This window comes from Panthera onca, chromosome E2, assembly GCF_046562875.1.
Source record: "Panthera onca isolate mPanOnc1 chromosome E2, mPanOnc1 haplotype 2, whole genome shotgun sequence".
Taxonomy (NCBI): Eukaryota; Metazoa; Chordata; class Mammalia; order Carnivora; family Felidae; genus Panthera; species Panthera onca.
In genome coordinates this window covers 5,862,290-5,880,788 of record NC_138353.1, presented here as the reverse complement: position 1 = coordinate 5,880,788, position 18,499 = coordinate 5,862,290, and the positions used below count along the sequence as shown (strand labels likewise).

Genomic DNA, 18,499 nt, shown 5'->3' with positions numbered 1-18,499 from the left:
TGAGACCACAGTCTCTACAGTTGGGAGATGCAGCAGGAATCTGGGTAGGTGAGCATGTCTGGGAAAGAATCTTCTGGCACAGGCTGAGCTTGAGAGAGACTGGTCAATCAGTGCATGACTGCTCATGATGTAATTCACCAAAATCCTCATTGAAGGGGTGCTTTGTGTTTGATCCAAGTGCTGTCAGAGGCTGAATTTTATGCTGCTTCAAGATTATAATTTCAGGTAGCACTGGGGTGGCTCAGTCGTTTACACATCCAACTCTCGACCTCAGCTCAGTTCTTGATCTCAGGGTCATGAGTTCCAATCCCTCAGTGGGTAGGGACAGTCTACTTAAAAAAAAAATCATACTTTCAGAATTTGTCTGCTATTCAATACCATGAGCAAGAGTCACAGAGACATTTTCAGGAGCAATACTGGGAGCCCTGGGAACGCATGTGCATGTTACAATAAGTATGATGGAACTAACTGAAATACCTGATTCACAGCAGAAACAGCGTGACTGAATGCGAACTGTTGAAATTTACTCTTCTGTAACTTGAGTTTCATGTGCTTAATGGAGACAGTAAATGTGTCTCTACTGAAAATCTCTGTGGACTCTTGATATGTGAGAGAATCTTCTTTCCTAAAATTAGGAAAGATCCTTTAAGAAAAAGATAACATCACTATAGAGGGTTTTAAAGAGCAAAGTATTAAGGACTTTATTTTTACATTTTAATTTCATTTTAAAATAATAAATTAATTAAAAATATAATCTCATCAAAAAAAAAAAAAAAAAAAGCAATTTTAAGCCATGTTTCTTCTGGTGAAAATCACTTCAATAGTATTCCCAGCTCACCACTCACCTATCTTGCTTTTCAATTCATTAGATGCCCATGATTCCAAGTCTTCAAATTCCATATTGCAGATTTATTTATTTACTTATTTTAATAGCTTTTCCAAATCAAATATCGATTTGAGTTTCCATTTGTTTACTCTAAAAGAAGAAACATACAGGGATGTGATCTTTAAATAGGTTTAACTTATTTTATGCCCTAACATGCTTTATCACTATGTGATATTTCATGTCCTATACGTTAGCACATAGTGCAGTTCAGCACAATAATTTGTTATGGATGCCATTGTCCTTTTGGTCCAGGAAAAAAATGAAATGAGTTCAGCTACTATCCTAACAGTTGTCTACATTAAAGAAATCTGACTGGCTCATATAAAACTATTCAGTGCAAGTATAATTTATTAAGACCTTTGAATCTTCACTCCTTAGTTACATTCGTTATAAAGGATACTTAAACAAAAGTGGGAAATGATCAAACCAGGTTTATTAAGTAAAATAAATTTAAAATATGAGAAGGCATCTGTATGTGTGTTTATGCCCATAACGAGGTTCCTGGCAGACTATAGTATAGTAGGAAGCATTCGTGTCATTGCATACTAGGCTACCCAGTTTCAAATCCTGATTCTACTACTATTTACATGAGTCACTTAACTTCCCATGGTTAAATTCTCCTTGTCTACAGAATGAGAGTAATGTTAGTTCCTAACTCATAGGGTTGTGAATATTATATAAGTTACAATAGGGAAAGCAGTAATAACAGTGACCCACACATTGTAAGTGCTATAAAAAGACACACATGTAACTTTGGACATCTCCTAACAAAAGACAATATAGTTTAGATGTTCATTCTGAAGGGAAAGGAAAGGTAAGTGGACATTTTATTTTCCATGAAGTCTGAAACACCTTTTCAGGCAGAACTAGCTGCCTGTGAATTTGAATACTGTGTTCTAATAATGATAGAATGGCCTCAGTGCATTTGTATATAGCAGTGATCTTCCAATCCCACATTGTCATTAGAATCCTGGGCAATTTCTCCCTCTTCTATCATTAGATGTCCCTTTGCTTCAGAGGATGCAAGGCAAACCCATGAATTTGATTCTCAGGCACTTGACTGTAGCCAACTCCTTGCACATTCTCTCTAGAGGAATCCCAGAGACCATGGCACCTCTAGGGCTGAAACATTTCACCAATCATTATGGATGCTATGTTCTCTTATGTGTTCACAGAGTGGCCAGAGGTATGTCCATTTGTGTCTTTCAGGCCATCATGATCAGCCCTGGGAACTCAAGGCAGACAGAGCTTAAAGTCAAAGCTCCAAAATACATTGGCCCCTCCACTATCCTGTGTATGGTGTTCCGCATGTTCGTAAACATGTTTTTTTTCCTATTTATATGACTGGTAAATGGAACAACAAAACTATTACCAAAAGAAGTGGTTTGGTATATTGTTCTGCTTCACAGCGTAGAGACAAGATCACAGGCTCATTAGATGCAGCAATGACATCTTTCCATGACATTTTGTGTTTGGGACACATGACCCTGCCCAGAAACTCCATGGTTTTTCTCCTTCACAGGCACAAACAGAGGGTCCAGGGTATCATTAGGAATAATCTCTCCCCGAGGCCCTCCAGTGATACCGTGAGACCAGAGCTACCCAAAGCATCCTTGTTTTGGTGACCACCTTTGTACGGTTTTATGCTGTTTTGTCCATCATTTGTTTACTTGGCTCTCTTGGATAATTCTAGTTGGTGGCTGGTGAATGTCGCTGTACTAATCACTGTGTGGTTTTCAATACTAGCCCTTTGTTCTCATGAACCATGACCCCACTATATTCAGGCTGTATCTTGTCTTCTGTGGAGGAAATACTTAATTCCCTATCTCATCAGGGAATTATGAATCTTCTTCCACCTGTTCAGTCATGGATGCATTGAGACCTCAAAGAATGTTAAGAACAAACATGTGCCATCTTCATTACAGAGAGAGGGGTGAACAGGACACATTGACACTAGCCTAATATTAAGTAGTAAAGAGCATGGTACGTGAAATCTTCGGTAATCAATATGTGTGTACTTTTATAATTGTATTTTATTATTGGTAATAGTGCCTAAGTTAAGATTCCATAAAAGAGTCCTGAAATACTGTGAACATACTGGAAATATGTTTGAATGTGTAACTTTCAAATTAAGATATTAAATTTTCTAAGACATTAAATTCCAATTATCCAGGAATTGTAAATCCTATTTGTGATGCAAATGGCCTGGAGTGAAGGTGGAGGGAAAACTAGGTTTTACTTATTGTTGGCTTTGGAGGCTATGTTGTGAATATTATACCTCATATCTAAGAGAAATTGGAGATGTTTCAATATGATAATGTTTATGGAGCAAGATGAGGGTATGAAAATATTTTCTGCTCAACATTTGAAGAGTAAACTGCAGTGGACAAAGAACATAGGAAGAGTTGTCAGCTAAATTTTCCAAAAAGTGCAGGTGTGAGGCAGCCAGTAAACAGATTGGGTATGTGGGAAAAGACTGAATGGACTGTTGAAATGTTTAGAAGGTAGATTGTTCTGTGTTAAATCTTGATGGCAGTTGGATGTGTTGGCTAGAAAGAGATTTCAAGATGGACTTCTGCTTTTCCAACCTGACGATACAAGATGTTACAGAGGACCATTTCATCAAGCTTGGTGCAGGAGACGAGTAGCAATTTGAAGGTAGAGTATATGAACATATTTTGTTTAACAAGGGTAGTATTGCTTTTGAAAACACCACCAAGGCAATGTAGACACCATTGAAAGGGGAAAAAGAAGAGGTAACTGAAACCTAGAACTATTTAAGGAGGGCCTGACTGGCTCAATCAGTATAGCATGCATCCCTTAATCTCTGGATTGTGACTTTGAGCTCCATATTGGGTGTAGAGATTACTTAAAAATAGAACATTTCTTAAATGAAATATTTTAGAGGTACCTAGGTGGCTCAGTCCATTGGGGATCTGACTTTGGCATGGGTCATGAACTCACCATTCGTGAGTTCCCCCACAGAACTTCAAAAAGGGGACTGGACACCTGTGAAAGCCACCTACACAATCAGATGTAATCACTCAGCAGCACAGCCTCTGGGGAGAGTTAGGAGTCTGTCTGGAGATTGAGTTCAGTCATATGGCCAATGATTTAATCATTCATGCCTAGGTAGTGACACTTGGATTAAACACCTGGAGAAGATACTGGGAGTTTATTGGTGGGGGACAAAAGCTACTGTATGGGGAGTCCTCCCAAACCTTGCTCTATGGATGCCTTCATCTGGATCTTTACTGCTATCCTTTTTAATAAAATGAGAAATGACAAAACTAAAACAATTTAGTAATGAGTTTGCTGTCTTTTATTCCAGGGAAGACAACCCTTGATTGAGGGGAGGACAGAGCCTCACATGCAGTGAGTGGAGTGCTCTTCCTGCGGGATTTGGGGCAAGATTGAGTTTTAGAAGAGGCAGTGCAGAAACAGTGCATGATTGGCTAGGAGGTCAGGGATTTCCTTAGAAGGAAGACTAGCAGGTGTTTTCTAGGGCATGGTCAGCTACCTGAAACTGAGTTGGAGGACTGTGACTGGCTCCCTTGCTGGATGTGTCACATAAGAGCAGGCTGATTTAGGTTTAGATTTGTGATGTGAGTGGGGCCACTGGGGTGGCCTCCATTTTTGTGGGTCCCAATATATGAGTTAACTTTATCAAGGATTATCATACATATAGCAATTTCCGAGTTCTGTGAGTCTTTCCAGCAAATATTGAAGACCAGGGCTCAGAGGAAGCCTTAAATTTGTAGTTGGCTGGAGATGCACAGGAGGTTTGGGAATGCCTGACTTGTAACTGGTGTCTGAAGTGGGGGCAGTCCTGGAAAGGACTTTGCCCTTAACTTGTGGGGTCTCTACTAACACCAGATAAAGTCAGAATTACACTGAATCGCAGGACACCCAGTTGGTATCAGAGATTTGGCAACAAGGAGGCAGGAGCTCTTTCAGGTTTGGCTATTATGTCCCTTTGATATGTCCCCATTTTTTTTTTTTTATTACTTCCTTACTCTTAACATTCTGCCATTACAAGATCCTCCGGCCACATCTTGTATTTTCCCTGCTCCTGCCATAGAATCAGCCATAATTACAAGGAGCCTTTTTTTTTTTTTTTTTTTTAGAGAATGGTGTTAGAAACCAAGATGTGGGTGCTGAGTGTTCTTGCTACTGGGATGTCATTGCTGTTAAGACTCTCTGAGTAGACTGACCCGGGAATAACCTATTCACACCCATATCTATAGTTGTCTCTTTATCTGTCAGTTTATTTGCATAACTACAGCTAACTGTTCTCATACTGATGTCCCTGACTCTGTTCCCATACTTCAGGGTTCATTTTAGCCTTTCCCCCTTGCTTTTCTGTCCCTATCTGTACTTACCAAGTACTATGGCATCTTATGCCTTTGAAGAGGTTTGCATCTGTTTCTCTACGGTCCCATGCTCTCTGCACACTGCCTATAACGCCCTCCCTCTAGCCTCATTTGGACCCTGCTCTATCACATGCCTGCAACCTTCCAACTCTGCCCCGTTCACTTGTACCTGCAGTGGCAATGCTCACAGCACTTTAAGATATTGCTTGTGGTAAATATCATTTTTGGGGGTTGTTGCAGGGATGGAATGAGTAAAAAACGTGAAAAGTTGGAGGCATTTTCAGGCATCCAAGGTCAGGAGATTCCTGTATTCTTTCAACATGTGAGCACATTGTGGAGACACACATGTGCATGCAGACTCTTTGAATGTAATTACATACACGGGACTGGGAATGTAGGAGTACGGATGAGTGTGTGTAAACGTGTGTGCTTGTATTTCACGAGTGTGTGCATGAGTGTGTTTGCTGTGAAGTGCATGTGAGTGTCAGTGGGTAAATGTATATGGCTGTGCATTTGAGTGTATGTTGCGCATATGCATGTGTGTTTGCATCTATGTGTGATGCTTGTGTGTGTGTGCGTGTGTGTGTTTGTGAACTAAGGGATGTCCACCATCATGGTCTAGTGTCTGACTTGGAAATGAGGAGTATTTGATTACATATTTGTTTGTAGTGAAAACAAGGGATTAGGATTTTCATGTCATTCTGGTGAATGTGCCTCTTTATGATTAGGAAATAGATTTCATTTTCCCCAGTCATATTGCTTGGTCTTGAAATTACTTTGATCTTAATATAGCTATTTTTTTTATAGCATTTGTTTATCTTTTGTTCAAGAGTTTACTTTGTGTCCTTAATTTGTGAATTTCTCATAGGAAATATCGTGTTGTCTTTAAAAAGTCCAATTGTCAGGGGCGCCTGGTTGGCTCACATGGTTATTGGTGTAAGGCTCTTGATTTCAGCTCAGGTCATGATCTCATGGCTCTTGAAATGGAGCCCCATGTTGGGCCTACGCTGACATCACAGAGCCTCCTTGAGTCTCTCTCTCTCAAAATAAATAAAACTAAAAAAAAAATCCAGTGACAATTTTGCTTTTCAATGGGGCCTTTAGATGATTTCGTTTTACAGATAGATTTAAATTATTTTGCTCTTGCTTTTATAATGTCTCCTTTGCTCTATTCCCTCTCTTTCTGTCTTCTTTGAAATAACTGATTTTTACAGATGGTTTTAAATCCTTTATTGTGGTTCACTGTTGTTAGCTCTAAGTACTGCTTTTGTTTGCTGTAGAGGTTATCCTACACAGATGACCACAGTATACCTTCACATGTGTTTATACTTCTTCATACAGAGCATCCGACCTTTCCTTTCCACATGGACTTCCATTTCTCCACTCGTGCCCTGTGCTACCATTAGTATAGGTTTCTTTTACATATGCTATACACATATACACTAGACTGTTAGTTTCTTTAACGAGGCTTAAAAATAGGGAAGACAGTTTTTATTTACCATATAGTTACTATTACTATATAGCGCTCTTAATTCCTTTGGGTAGATCAGGAGTCTGCCACCTACAGAACATGAGCCAAATGCAACCTACAGTCTGTTTTTAAGTGAAGTGTAACTGGAATGCAGGGACACTCATATTTAGGTGTTTTTGACTCAATAAGGACATACTGGAAGAGTGGTAACAGAAACAGTATTGCCTACAAAGAATAAAATATTTACTATATGTTTCTTAAATAAATGTTTGCCGACCTTGCACATAGTCCCATTCTCATCACATCTGATTTAGTATAAAATTGGGATATGAAACATACTGAAAAGTCACTTTTATAGTCAAAATATTAGGCAACGCTGACACAAGACTGGTCTCAACTGGAAGAATAAAACTAGGAATAATTGGGAGTTACTAGGTCTTGAATTAGTGAGGAAAACATGAAATATGTGATATTGTTACTATTCAATTTGTAAGTACAGTATCTTCTTACATGTAAACAATTTTTTTTGATGATATTGACATTGAAGATATAACTGGGGCATAAACGACCTGACTAGTATTACTTGGTACACATTCGTAAGTGGAAGAAGCAACATACCCTTGGCTGGGTATAAGCATAGACAACAGGAAAAGCATGTATCTTAACAAGTCCTGGGATCAACTCCCTAGACAGTTTTCACAAATGGTATTTACCATCTTTCCATTAATTCATTACCCCACCTCACTGCTGTGTTCTCTCAATAGTGGTAAGGCTGCCACAAAGAAATAGGTCTGTGCATTCTCCAAACAGGTCATGGTTTTGGATCTATCACATATGCTCCTAAGCCTTCTGGGGAGTTTTGTTATTAAAATTGTACAAATTCTAACTATAAGGTTTCCCAAATTTTAAAGGTCTCCAGTAGAAACTTAGCCTCACATTTCACCAAGCCACATGCCAATTGTGGGTATTCCTGATCCACCGTAATTCTGTTCCCATTGTGGTGATTTTCTGCTTCTTTCCTACACCCACTTGCCCTTCTCCATGTGTATTTGCATGATACTTTCAGTGGTTCTGCCCAAAGATGACCTCAGCATGTGGGCATTGCCTGAAAATGTTGTTTAAATTAGGAAACCCTGTCAGCCGATCATTACATATAAACACGTTTATGGTACTTATCACTATCATATTTTATCCTTATAGACTCAACCTTATAGAATATAAGTTACTTGAAGACAGGAGTTTTGTTTCCTGCTAATATCAGTGATTAGAATAGTTTCTGACTGGTAGAATGAGTGAATGCATTTTATCTGTCCAAAGTAGAAAGTTACTGCAGCGTATACACTCAGAGACTAATAGTTCATATACTCAAGTAAACATGTTATTCCATTTATGGCACCAAATTCCTTACTCCTGTAAGTCTCTACCCTAGCACCCTGAACATTTGTCATAAATTCTCACGCTATATTTTGTTTCATTCACATTGTGAGTTTTAGGCAACATGTGCCAAACAGCTCTAACCCATCTGTGAAGGATGATGCTTTTTGCAGCTTTTCTCAGCTACAAAATGTTAAATTCAAGATTCCCTCTCAAATGCTCCATTCTACTCTCAATACAAATATTAATCTTACTGGTCAGGTCAGACAGTTTTCATTTGTGAAGGACAGACCTCCTGGAAGTTAGTGGCTGAAACAACTAGGTGGTCTATCATTCTCACATAACAGGAAGCACAGAGATGCAGGTTGGGATGGGATGGGTCCCCTGGGCAGTCCTCTGCATGCTCCACCTCCCTTAGGACTCAGCACTCTCTCTCCCTACAGCAGGATGGGTGCTGTAGGACCAAGAAGGATGAATGGGGAGGGGCAAAAGGCCTTTTATTAGGTTTTGTCTTATTTACGTGGATATAATCCCAGGAGGGTTTTTTCCCAATTAGCTACACATTTTAATAATGCAATTTTATAAGAATATTAGGGGGCAGTTGGGTGGCTCAGTCAGTTGAGCATCACTCTTGATTTTTGCTCAGGCCAACATCCCAGGGACTTGGGATCGAGCCTGTGTCAGCTCTGCACTGAGAGTGAAACCTGCTTAAGATTCTCTGCCTCTCCCTTTGTCCCTGCCTCCCACTTGTGTGTACTCTCTCTCTCTCTAATTAATTAATTAAGTATATTGGGGAATTTTCAAACTTCATATTCATGCCTAAACAACAGAAGGTAAAAGAAAAAGATGGTAAAGAAAACATTTTGCAGAACAAATTTAAACATACTCCTTATTAATATTAAAGATCAAGGTTGTCAAGGAGAACCGTGGATGAGACAGATTTCATCACCAGACTTTGTTCTTTATCCTCAGTGTGTAATACTGCATGCAACCCATGAAAAGTGTCATAGGTGTTCCAAATGTGTCAAAATTATTAGTCCTTAGTGTTTTCTAACTTACAGATTTATTTCCTTTGAAATTTATTAATTTTAAGTTAATTTTATTTACCTGCATCTAACACTGATTTGCAAAGTTTCAATACAGATATTCTGATTCTACTACTTTTTAAAACAGTTTCTTAAAGTTTGTTTATTTTTCCATACTCAGTGTGGAGCCTGACCCGGGGCTCAAACCCATGAATCATGAAATCATGCCCTGAACAAAAAATCAAGAGTTGGACTCTTAGCTGACTGAGCCACTCAGGCACTCTCTGATTCTAGCATCTTGCTAGAAAAATGATAGGACTGATTTTGAGATTCAATTCATTCTAACCTCCCTTAAAGTGAACAATCTACAAAAGGTTTGTAGTTGGGAAATACTGTATCATTTCTGAATGTATTTTAATATTAGGCTATAACTTAATTTAAAAAATCCTGACATCATAACAAGTCTAAAAATACCTTAAGTAACTGATCTAAACAGTGTATCATAACCCTTTTCCACAATCATATTGTGTGGTGGGGGCTACATATACAGCTGGAAAAAGAAGGTAGTAGTTAGCATGAGGAAGATTGTGGTCTTTCCCAACCAAGTCAGTCAGGAGTAAACATTCAGTTTTATAGAAGAGTCTGATTCTACTCTTGATGGCCGACTAATGATACCTGTGAAGCGTCATTATCTCTTACTATTCTGCTCATCTGGGCAGGAAGAGCTAATAATAAAGCCCGAGAGGCCCTTCCCTTCGCAGCAGTTCTAAGTTCAAAGTGTCAATGAGTACCATCACCCCGGCCCCACACAGGATGCATCGTAACAAAGTAGTCACCATTGCCTGCTTTCTCTAGCCATTTTCAGAACTTGAGAAGTCTGCCCTGCTCTCCCGAGAAAGCGTCATTATATAACCAACATTCTCCGAACACTTGAGTGAACGGAGTCATCATTCTTGACATCCGAACATCCTGTCCCAGTGGAGTAAGCACAAATGCAAACAAAAGCAAAAAATGTTTTAGAGGGTAAATATGTGAGATTTCTAGTTATCAAACAAGATTCCCATTGTGTTGTTCATTCTTGAGAGTAAACTCATGAAGATTTATCTTTTCAAATTATTCCCTGAGCACTCCAGCACAAAATATAGATTGTGTTACCTTTATCCTTACTCCTCAAATTTTCCTTCAGTTCCTAATACTTTTCATATGCTTGCTCTTTTTCTAATTTCATTTAATGTAAATTTCACTTAAAGCAAACCATGGGTCTCATTTCAGCACAAAAGGCAGGCAGAAATAGAATCATGGTCTGTATTCATGAATGGGGATGCAAATTGTGATGGGTCAGAGTTTGAAACTGCATTGCTATGGTATTTTAATTAGAACCACAAAAATACTTGGGATGTGCTATGGGTGGGTAACTCTGAAATTCAACATATATTTCCAAAACTGTAGGTTTGAATATAACATGAAAAAAAATTGTTATGGATGACATTCAACCTAAGAGTCTAAGGATGTTTTATTAGTGTTCATTATGAAATGCCCCAAAGAAGTGTGATGCACTTGGGATAATAAAAGGAACAGGATTCATTCAGGGTTACATAAAAGCTTATATTTTACTTACTTAGATATGGGAAATAGGGTACCCTAAATAAAATGGTATGAAAATGCATTTTAAGTGGCCAAATTTGGGTCTTTCACAAGCATACTCTTTTGGGTTATTTATTTACTTATTATTTTTTAGAAAGAGCATGAGTAGGCAAGAGGGACAGAGAGAGAGAGAGAAAATTGTAAGCAGATTCTACACTCAAGAGGAAAGCCCAACATAGAGGTTGATCCCATGACCCTGAGCAGAAATTGAGGCAGATACTAAACATACTGATCCACCTATGTGCTCCTACTTTGGTTCTTTTGATTTAAATGTCCTCTAGAACTTTCTCTTCAGTTTCCAAAATTAAGACTAATTTTTACTCATCCATGATATATAATAGCTATTACGTTTCAAAAGAGGGAGAGACCATCATTCCCCCTCCATTTTCTCTAACATAAATACCATCCTTAATAACCCCTCATTCCCACATGAAAATATCATTGTCTCAATGTCTCAGTCTAGTGTTTCACGATCACATATTTGATAGCATAACCCTTTCATATAGTTATCAACCAAGGCTCTCAATCATACCAACAAATCCAGAGAAGGGGCTGTGACCATAGAAAACATGGTAATTTACATAATAGCTTTTAGATTTATTCCTGGTCACTCCTTTTGCTCCAAAATATATACTATTCTACATCTTAAAACCAGCATCCTAGTTTTTCCAGGGTATATAGGTATGACTAAGCCCCACCTAATAAAAGAGGTTCCTTTCATACTTTCTCTGAGACCACCACGATGGTTGACAAATGAAACACATGTAATGAAAGTATAACATCAGTGGATTCCAAACTTGAGGTTGTAAGTCATCAATAATAATGTAGCATCAAGAAACCTTAAATAACTGAGTGAAAAACGTCATAGAGGTTCCTGGCTGGCTCAGTTGGAAAAGCATGACTCTTGCTCTCAGGATTGTGACTTTGAGCCCCACGTTGGGTGTAGAGAGGTAAATAAAATCTTTACAACATATCTAAACAGAAGATGATTAGGTCTTTCCACAGATCTACTTGTTCCGTTGACATACATTATCTCATGAGTTTTAAATAATTTTAATTTTCTGTGGAATTTAATACTTAAGAATAGTTAATCCTCAAAACAGACCTAGTTCCCTCTAGTGTGAATTCTTTAATTGCAATCTACTGAGAGAACTGGCTAAAGAAATTATTGCCTTCATTACATGTGTAATGTTTCTGTCCAGGATAAATTCTTAGGTGCTTCCTGAGGTAAAGACCTTGACATATTTGTATGGCTTCCATGTTATGTGAATGCTTTCAAGACCACAAAGCAGAGTTGTACATTTTTTTTTTATAACTGCAAGTCAGTACCTCTTAATCCCATTCATCTATTTTACCCCCCCTCCCCAATTTATACATTTTTTATAAACCTGACCACACTCATTACATTTGTAAGAATTCTCTGGTAAAATTTATGTTCCACAAGGTGTAACAAGCTTTGGATAAGCCTTGCCATACATTTCTTCAGTGTGCTTCCTTTCAGAAATTTGTATTCTGATATCAGGTGAAGTGTGAACCCTGGTTACTAGCTTTCCCAAATATGTTAGTTTCATATGGTTCCTCTCCATGATGGAATCTCTGATGTTAAGTAAGTGTTGAATACTTGCTCATATTATTTGCAAGGTTTCTTTCTCCTATGAGTTCTTTGATGATCTCCAAAGCTTGAGCTTTGAATAAAAGCACTGCAACACATATTAGGTTTATACTGTTTCTTTTCATTATGGATTTTCTGATGCCTGGTAAGTTTTGCAAATTGGGTAAAAGCTTTGTCACACTCATTACACTTATAAGGTTTCTCCCCGGTATGGATTTTCTTATGCTGAGTAAGATGTGAACGCTCCGTAAATGCTTTGCCACACTCAATACATTTGTATGGTTTCTCTCCAGTATGAGTTCTCTCATGACCCCAAAGGTGTGAACGTTTGATAAAAGCCTTATCACATTTATTACATCTATAAGGTTTTTCTCCTGTATGAATTCTCTGATGTTCCATAAGGCTTGAACTTTGGATAAAAGCCTTGCCACACACATTACATTTGTGTGGTTTCTCACCAGTGTGTATTTTCTGATGCCTAGTAAGGTTTGCAAATTGGGTAAACGCTTTGCCACACTCATTACATTTATAAGGTTTCTCTCCAGTATGGATTTTTCTATGCTGAGTAAGATTTGAGCGCTCAGCAAAGGCTTTGCCACACTCACTACATTTGTAAGGTTTCTCTCCAGTATGAGTTCGTTCATGACCCCAGAGGTGTGAACGTCTGATAAAAGCTTTATCACATTTATTACATTTATACGGTTTTTCTCCTGTATGAATCCTCTGATGTTCTACAAGGCTAGAACTCTGGATAAAAGCCTTGCCACATACATCACATTTGTGTGGCTTCTCTCCAGGATGTGTATTCTGATGTCTAATGAGGTGAGAGCACTGTTTAAAAGCTTTGCCACACTCATTACATTTGTAAGGTTTCTCTCCAGTATGAATTTTTTTATGTTGAGTAAGGCTTGAACGCTCAGCAAAGGCTTTGCTGCATTCATTACATTTGTAAGGTTTCTCCCCAGTATGAATTCTCTCATGACTCCAAAGGTGTGAACGTTGGATAAAAGCCTTACCACATTCATTACATTTGTAAGGTTTCTCCCCAGTATGCATTCTCTGATGATTTGCAAGGTTTGAATTTTGACTACAGACCTTGCCACATATGTTACATTTATATGGTTTCTCTCCTGTATGGATTCTCTGATGCCTAGTGAGGTTCGAACATTGGTTAAACGCTTTGCCACACTCATCACATTTATAAGGTTTCTCTCCAGTATGGATTTTCTTATGTTGAGTAAGATGTGAGTGCTCCGTAAAGGCTTTGCCACAGTCATTACATTTATAAGGTCTCTGTCCAGAATGAATTCTTTCATGACTCATGAGGTTTGAGCTTTTGCTAAAAGCCTTCCCACATTCATTACATTTGTAAGATTTTCCTCTAGTGTGTGCTTTCCTGTCTTGTGCAGGTAACAAACGATATTTAAAAATCTTCCTAGACTTATTCCAAATGTTTTGGGTCCTGGGAGGAATTCTTTCAAGTGGTGAGACTGAGGAACCATTGCTGACAGACTTCTCAGTTGGATTACATTCATACATTTTCTCCTCACTATGAAATGTCTGCAGTTCAGCCAGGTGTGCCTGTAAACTTAATCCAATTCTATTTTCCAAGCAGTCTATGTACTGGTTTCCAGCACCACTTCTATTATTGTCCATTTTTAATACATTCCTTACAAATGGCTCATAATCCATGAAATACAGGTATGTATTATTTCTTACAGAAGCACACTGCTTTTGAGGAAGAGTAACTGAGGGCTGATTAAGTTTTTGATCTTTTCTCCATGTGACATTTTTGTTATGGGTCAAAGGCACTTCTTTGTAATTTCTTGCATCATATCCCCAGTTATTTTCAAACTCATGCCTATTTTCCCAGACTTCCTTGAGATCAAAATCCTTGATGTCAGGACTTTCATTTCTCTCCAATATCACTAAGTGGTAAAATTCTCCTTTATTAATGTCCTGTATTGGTGATAATTCCTTGATTGCAAATCCAGCAGAACTCCCTATCAAATAGAATTGGAAGGTAAATATTTTATACTAAATTCCATAATTAACACCAAAATATTATTTTATAATGAATACAGGAGTTTCTCAAGCACAGACTTCAAACACTATTGTTATTTACTATGTTTTTAAGTTTTCTTTCTATAAATGTGGGGACAGTGCTTGTACTTGCACATCTATGGGAATATGATTGTGTTATAAGTTTAAAGCCTGATGTTAGAAAAAGGAACTGATTTAGCAACAGGCATAATAGTGACTCATTCTGTAAGAACTTATTCTACGGGTATGAAGTAACAGTAGAAAACATTCAACAGGGAGACAGTATGGTATTATAAGAAGACTGTAGGCTTATATCTATTTCAGTATTTGCTCTAAAAATTATCAAACTAAATATCCCACGAATTCCTTTTCCAGGTATATAATCAAAAGAATTATATAATAGATACATGTTCCAGGAGACATGTACAAGAATTTTTTTTTTTTAAGTTTATTCACTTAGAGAGCGAGAGCAAGCTTGTGAATACGGGAGGGGCAGGAAGAGAGAATATCAAGCAGTCTTCACACTGTAAGCACACTGCACAATGCCAGACTCGAACTCAGGAACTGTGAGATCATGACCTCAGACAAAATCCAGAGTCAAGACGCTTAACCGACTGAGACACACAAGCTCACAAAAATAATGTATCATTATTTAAAAACCTATGACAAATCAAGTTAATGATATCTCTCTGACTAAAGCAGTAACTTAAAAAAATACGTTCTCAAGATATCAGAAACACTCAGTTTAAAGAATGCCATAGGGACGGCCTGGGTGGCTCAGTCGTTCGAGCGTCCAACTTTGACTCATGTCATGATTGCATGGTTTTTAGTTTTGAAACCCATGTCGGGCTCTGTGCTGACAGCTCTTAGACTGGAGCCTACATCAGATTCTCTCACTCTCTCTCTGTCCCTACCCAACTCACGCTCTCTCTCAAAAATGTTTTTTAAAAAAAGTCATAAATTTAACTGAGGTAAATATGTAACAATGAGTTATCACTACACATTTAGATGAATGGCCAAAATCCAGAACACTAACACAAATACTAGTGAGAATGTGGACCAATAAGAATTCTCATTCATTGCTGGTGGGAACGCAAAATGGTGCACCAGTCTGGAAGACAGTTTGCACGTTCTTACAAAACTAAACATACTCTCAAATGTGATGTAGCAATTGTACTCCTTGGTATTTACACAAATAAGTTGAAATTTATGTCCACATAAAAACCTACACATGAAACAGAAATCCTAAAATATGTATGGAACCTCAAAAGACCCTGCAAAGTGAAAGCATCTTGAGAAAGAACAAAGCTGGAGGCATCACATTCCCTGATTTCAACACCCTGATTACAAATCTGTGGCAATTAAAACAGTGTGGTATTAGCATAAATCTAATAGACACATAGATCACCAAAACAAAATAGAGCCCAGAAATAAACTCACACAGATGGTCACTTAATTTACAACAAAGGAGAAAAGACTATACAATGGGGAAAGCACAATCTCTTTAATAGATGGTTTGGGAAAACTGGACAGCCACAGGCAAAAGAGTGAAACTGGACCACTGTCTGACATCATACACGATAATTAACTCACAATGCATTAAAGACTTAAACTTAAGACCTTAAACCATAAAATTCCTAAAAGATAGGGGTATAGGAAGAGCTCCTTGACACAGATCCTGGGAATGATGGTTTTGTTTTTGTCTTTGTTTTTGTGACTGTTGACACCAAAAGATAAATCAACAAAACCAAAAGTAAGTGGGACTGCATCAAACTAAAAAGTGTCTGCACAGCAAAAAAACACCTTTTCAACAAAATACAAAGGGAACCTACTGAATAGGAGAAAATATTAGCAAATCATGTATCTGATAATGGACTGGTAATCTAAAATATTACCCAAAAATGCTCAAATAACCCAATTTAAGAAATGGGCAGAAGATCTGAATAGACATTTTCCAAAGACTTAGAGATGGCCAACAGGACCATGAAAAGATGCTCAACATCATTCATCATCAAGGAAATGCAAATCAAAATCACAATCAGGTTTCACTTCACACCTCTTAGAATGTCAATTATCAAAAAGACAAGAAATAAACAACAAGTGTTGGTGATGGGTGGAGAATTTGTGCACTATTGGTTGGAGCCAAAATTGGTGTGGCCACACACTACTGTGTGATCCGCTAATTCTACTTCTGAGTAGTTATCTGAAGAAATCAAAATACTAACTCAAAAAGATAGAAGCATTCTAATGTTCACTGCAGCACTATTTACAATAGCTGAGATACAGACACAATCTAAATGTCCATTGATGGGTAAATAAAGATGTGTGTATATGACACATTATCCAGCCATAAAAAAGAGTAGAATCTTGCCATTTGTGACAAAAGGGACGGACCTTGAGGACACTGTACTAAGTAGAATGAGTACAAGCCCAAGACAGTATGATTTCTCTCATATGTGGAATCTTAAAAAAACAGTACAACCCCTCTTAGATAGAGAGAGCATATTTGTGGTTACTAGAGGCAGGAAGTTGAGGGGATGGTGGCACAAACGGGTGAAGGGATCAAAAGGGTGCAGAGATTACTTAAAAACAAAACAAAAATTGCTGCTGCGTCGAGTTCTTAAAACAACTCCCCCCTCCTGCAGGAAACAAACAAACAAACAAACAAACAAAAATATATATATGTATCAATATGGTACTTTCTGTATACTGAGAATACAATAAACATCTATGGAATAATACAGGTTTTTTTCAATAGAAAAGCTAACTAGAGATATCAGTTAAGCTGTGCTATATGTAAACTACATCTAATTTTGGAATTTCACTTTTTGGAATTATCCACATCACGACTTCCTCCTAATTAATGCAAAAGCACCCGACCTCAAGAAGCCAGGATGGCCCAGGAAAGAAAGAGATAAACTTTAGCTCTACTTTATTAGACATTGATTACATTTTGTTTGTCTCCTTAGAAGTTCTCCCAAGGATACAAAATGGAAATGGAAAGTGAATAGGTCCTGGGGTCTGCACTACAGAGGCCTCAGCTCTGACCTGTATGGAATGAGAACCAAGAGAGATCAGGGAAAAGACTCCTTAGGGACAGCTATCCCAGCCCCTCTGAAAGCTCGGAACCAGTATGGTCAGAGAGGCCAGGTAATTGTGTTATAGGTTCTAAAAGTTGGAGTTTAAAACCTCGTACATATTTGATTTACTCATCTGAATAACAGAATGAGAAGTGTGTAGGGGGTGGCAGGGGATTTCCTTTGAAAGCTCCTAAGAAATAAACTTTTATTTTCCCACAGATCCTTCCCAAACAATGTTTACTGGAGCTGCTTACTCTGTGCCCATCTGAGCTCTGACTTGTGCTCACATCCCAACACATTCCCACCTGTCTGGATTTTCCCATATATTCAGTTCACTTTCCACAGTCCTGGGATCTTTCCCTTCTTCCAAAATGGAGATGATATTCAGCTCAAGAAGAGATTTCCATTTATAAAGAAAAACAGAACATGATCTGCTTTGCTCTTCCAGAATACATTCCCAGCTCTTTGTTCAGCAAAGAAAAAAGGACATTCATTTTATGTGGGTGTAGAAACATATTTCGAAAATTAATCAGCTAACTGCCAGAATGCTTAAGGATTATTGTAGGAATGCAGAGATCTGGTTCTTTTCCAAGAACGACTAACCAAAAGCACAAGGGTAAGACCACAGAATCAGATATTTATGAAAATTGACTATAAGGTTTTCTTTTTTCCCCCAACTTTAAGTAACTTCTCTCTGAGCCTTATCTTTAAAGATGTCAATGAGAGTTGACTTTACTAAGAATTTAAGGGTTTTTAAATCCTATTTCCCAAACTCCCAGATTTTAAATTCTAGTTGGTTAACATATAGTATAATATTGGTTTCAGTAGTAATTAGTGATTCATCACTTACATATGACATCAAGTGCCTGTCATCACCTCCCAACTAAACATGCAGGAATGCAGAACTTCTGAAGAAAACGAAGTTAGAATCCATTTGCCACATTATGAAGTCTTTCCATTCTCAATCAAAACAGCTGCAATCACTCCCTTA

At 37.9% G+C, this 18,499-nt stretch overlaps 1 protein-coding gene across 1 annotated transcript in view; it reads right to left on the bottom strand.

The window, feature by feature from the left end:
• The window catches only part of LOC132691090 (uncharacterized), a 52,511-nt gene that overhangs the window by 25,624 nt on the left and 8,388 nt on the right, over nt 1-18,499 (bottom strand). The window contains 2 exon segments of the mRNA XM_078439248.2: nt 10,047-10,098; nt 12,409-14,388. Of these exon segments, the coding sequence (XP_078295374.2) occupies nt 10,047-10,098; nt 12,409-14,388 (2,032 nt within the window).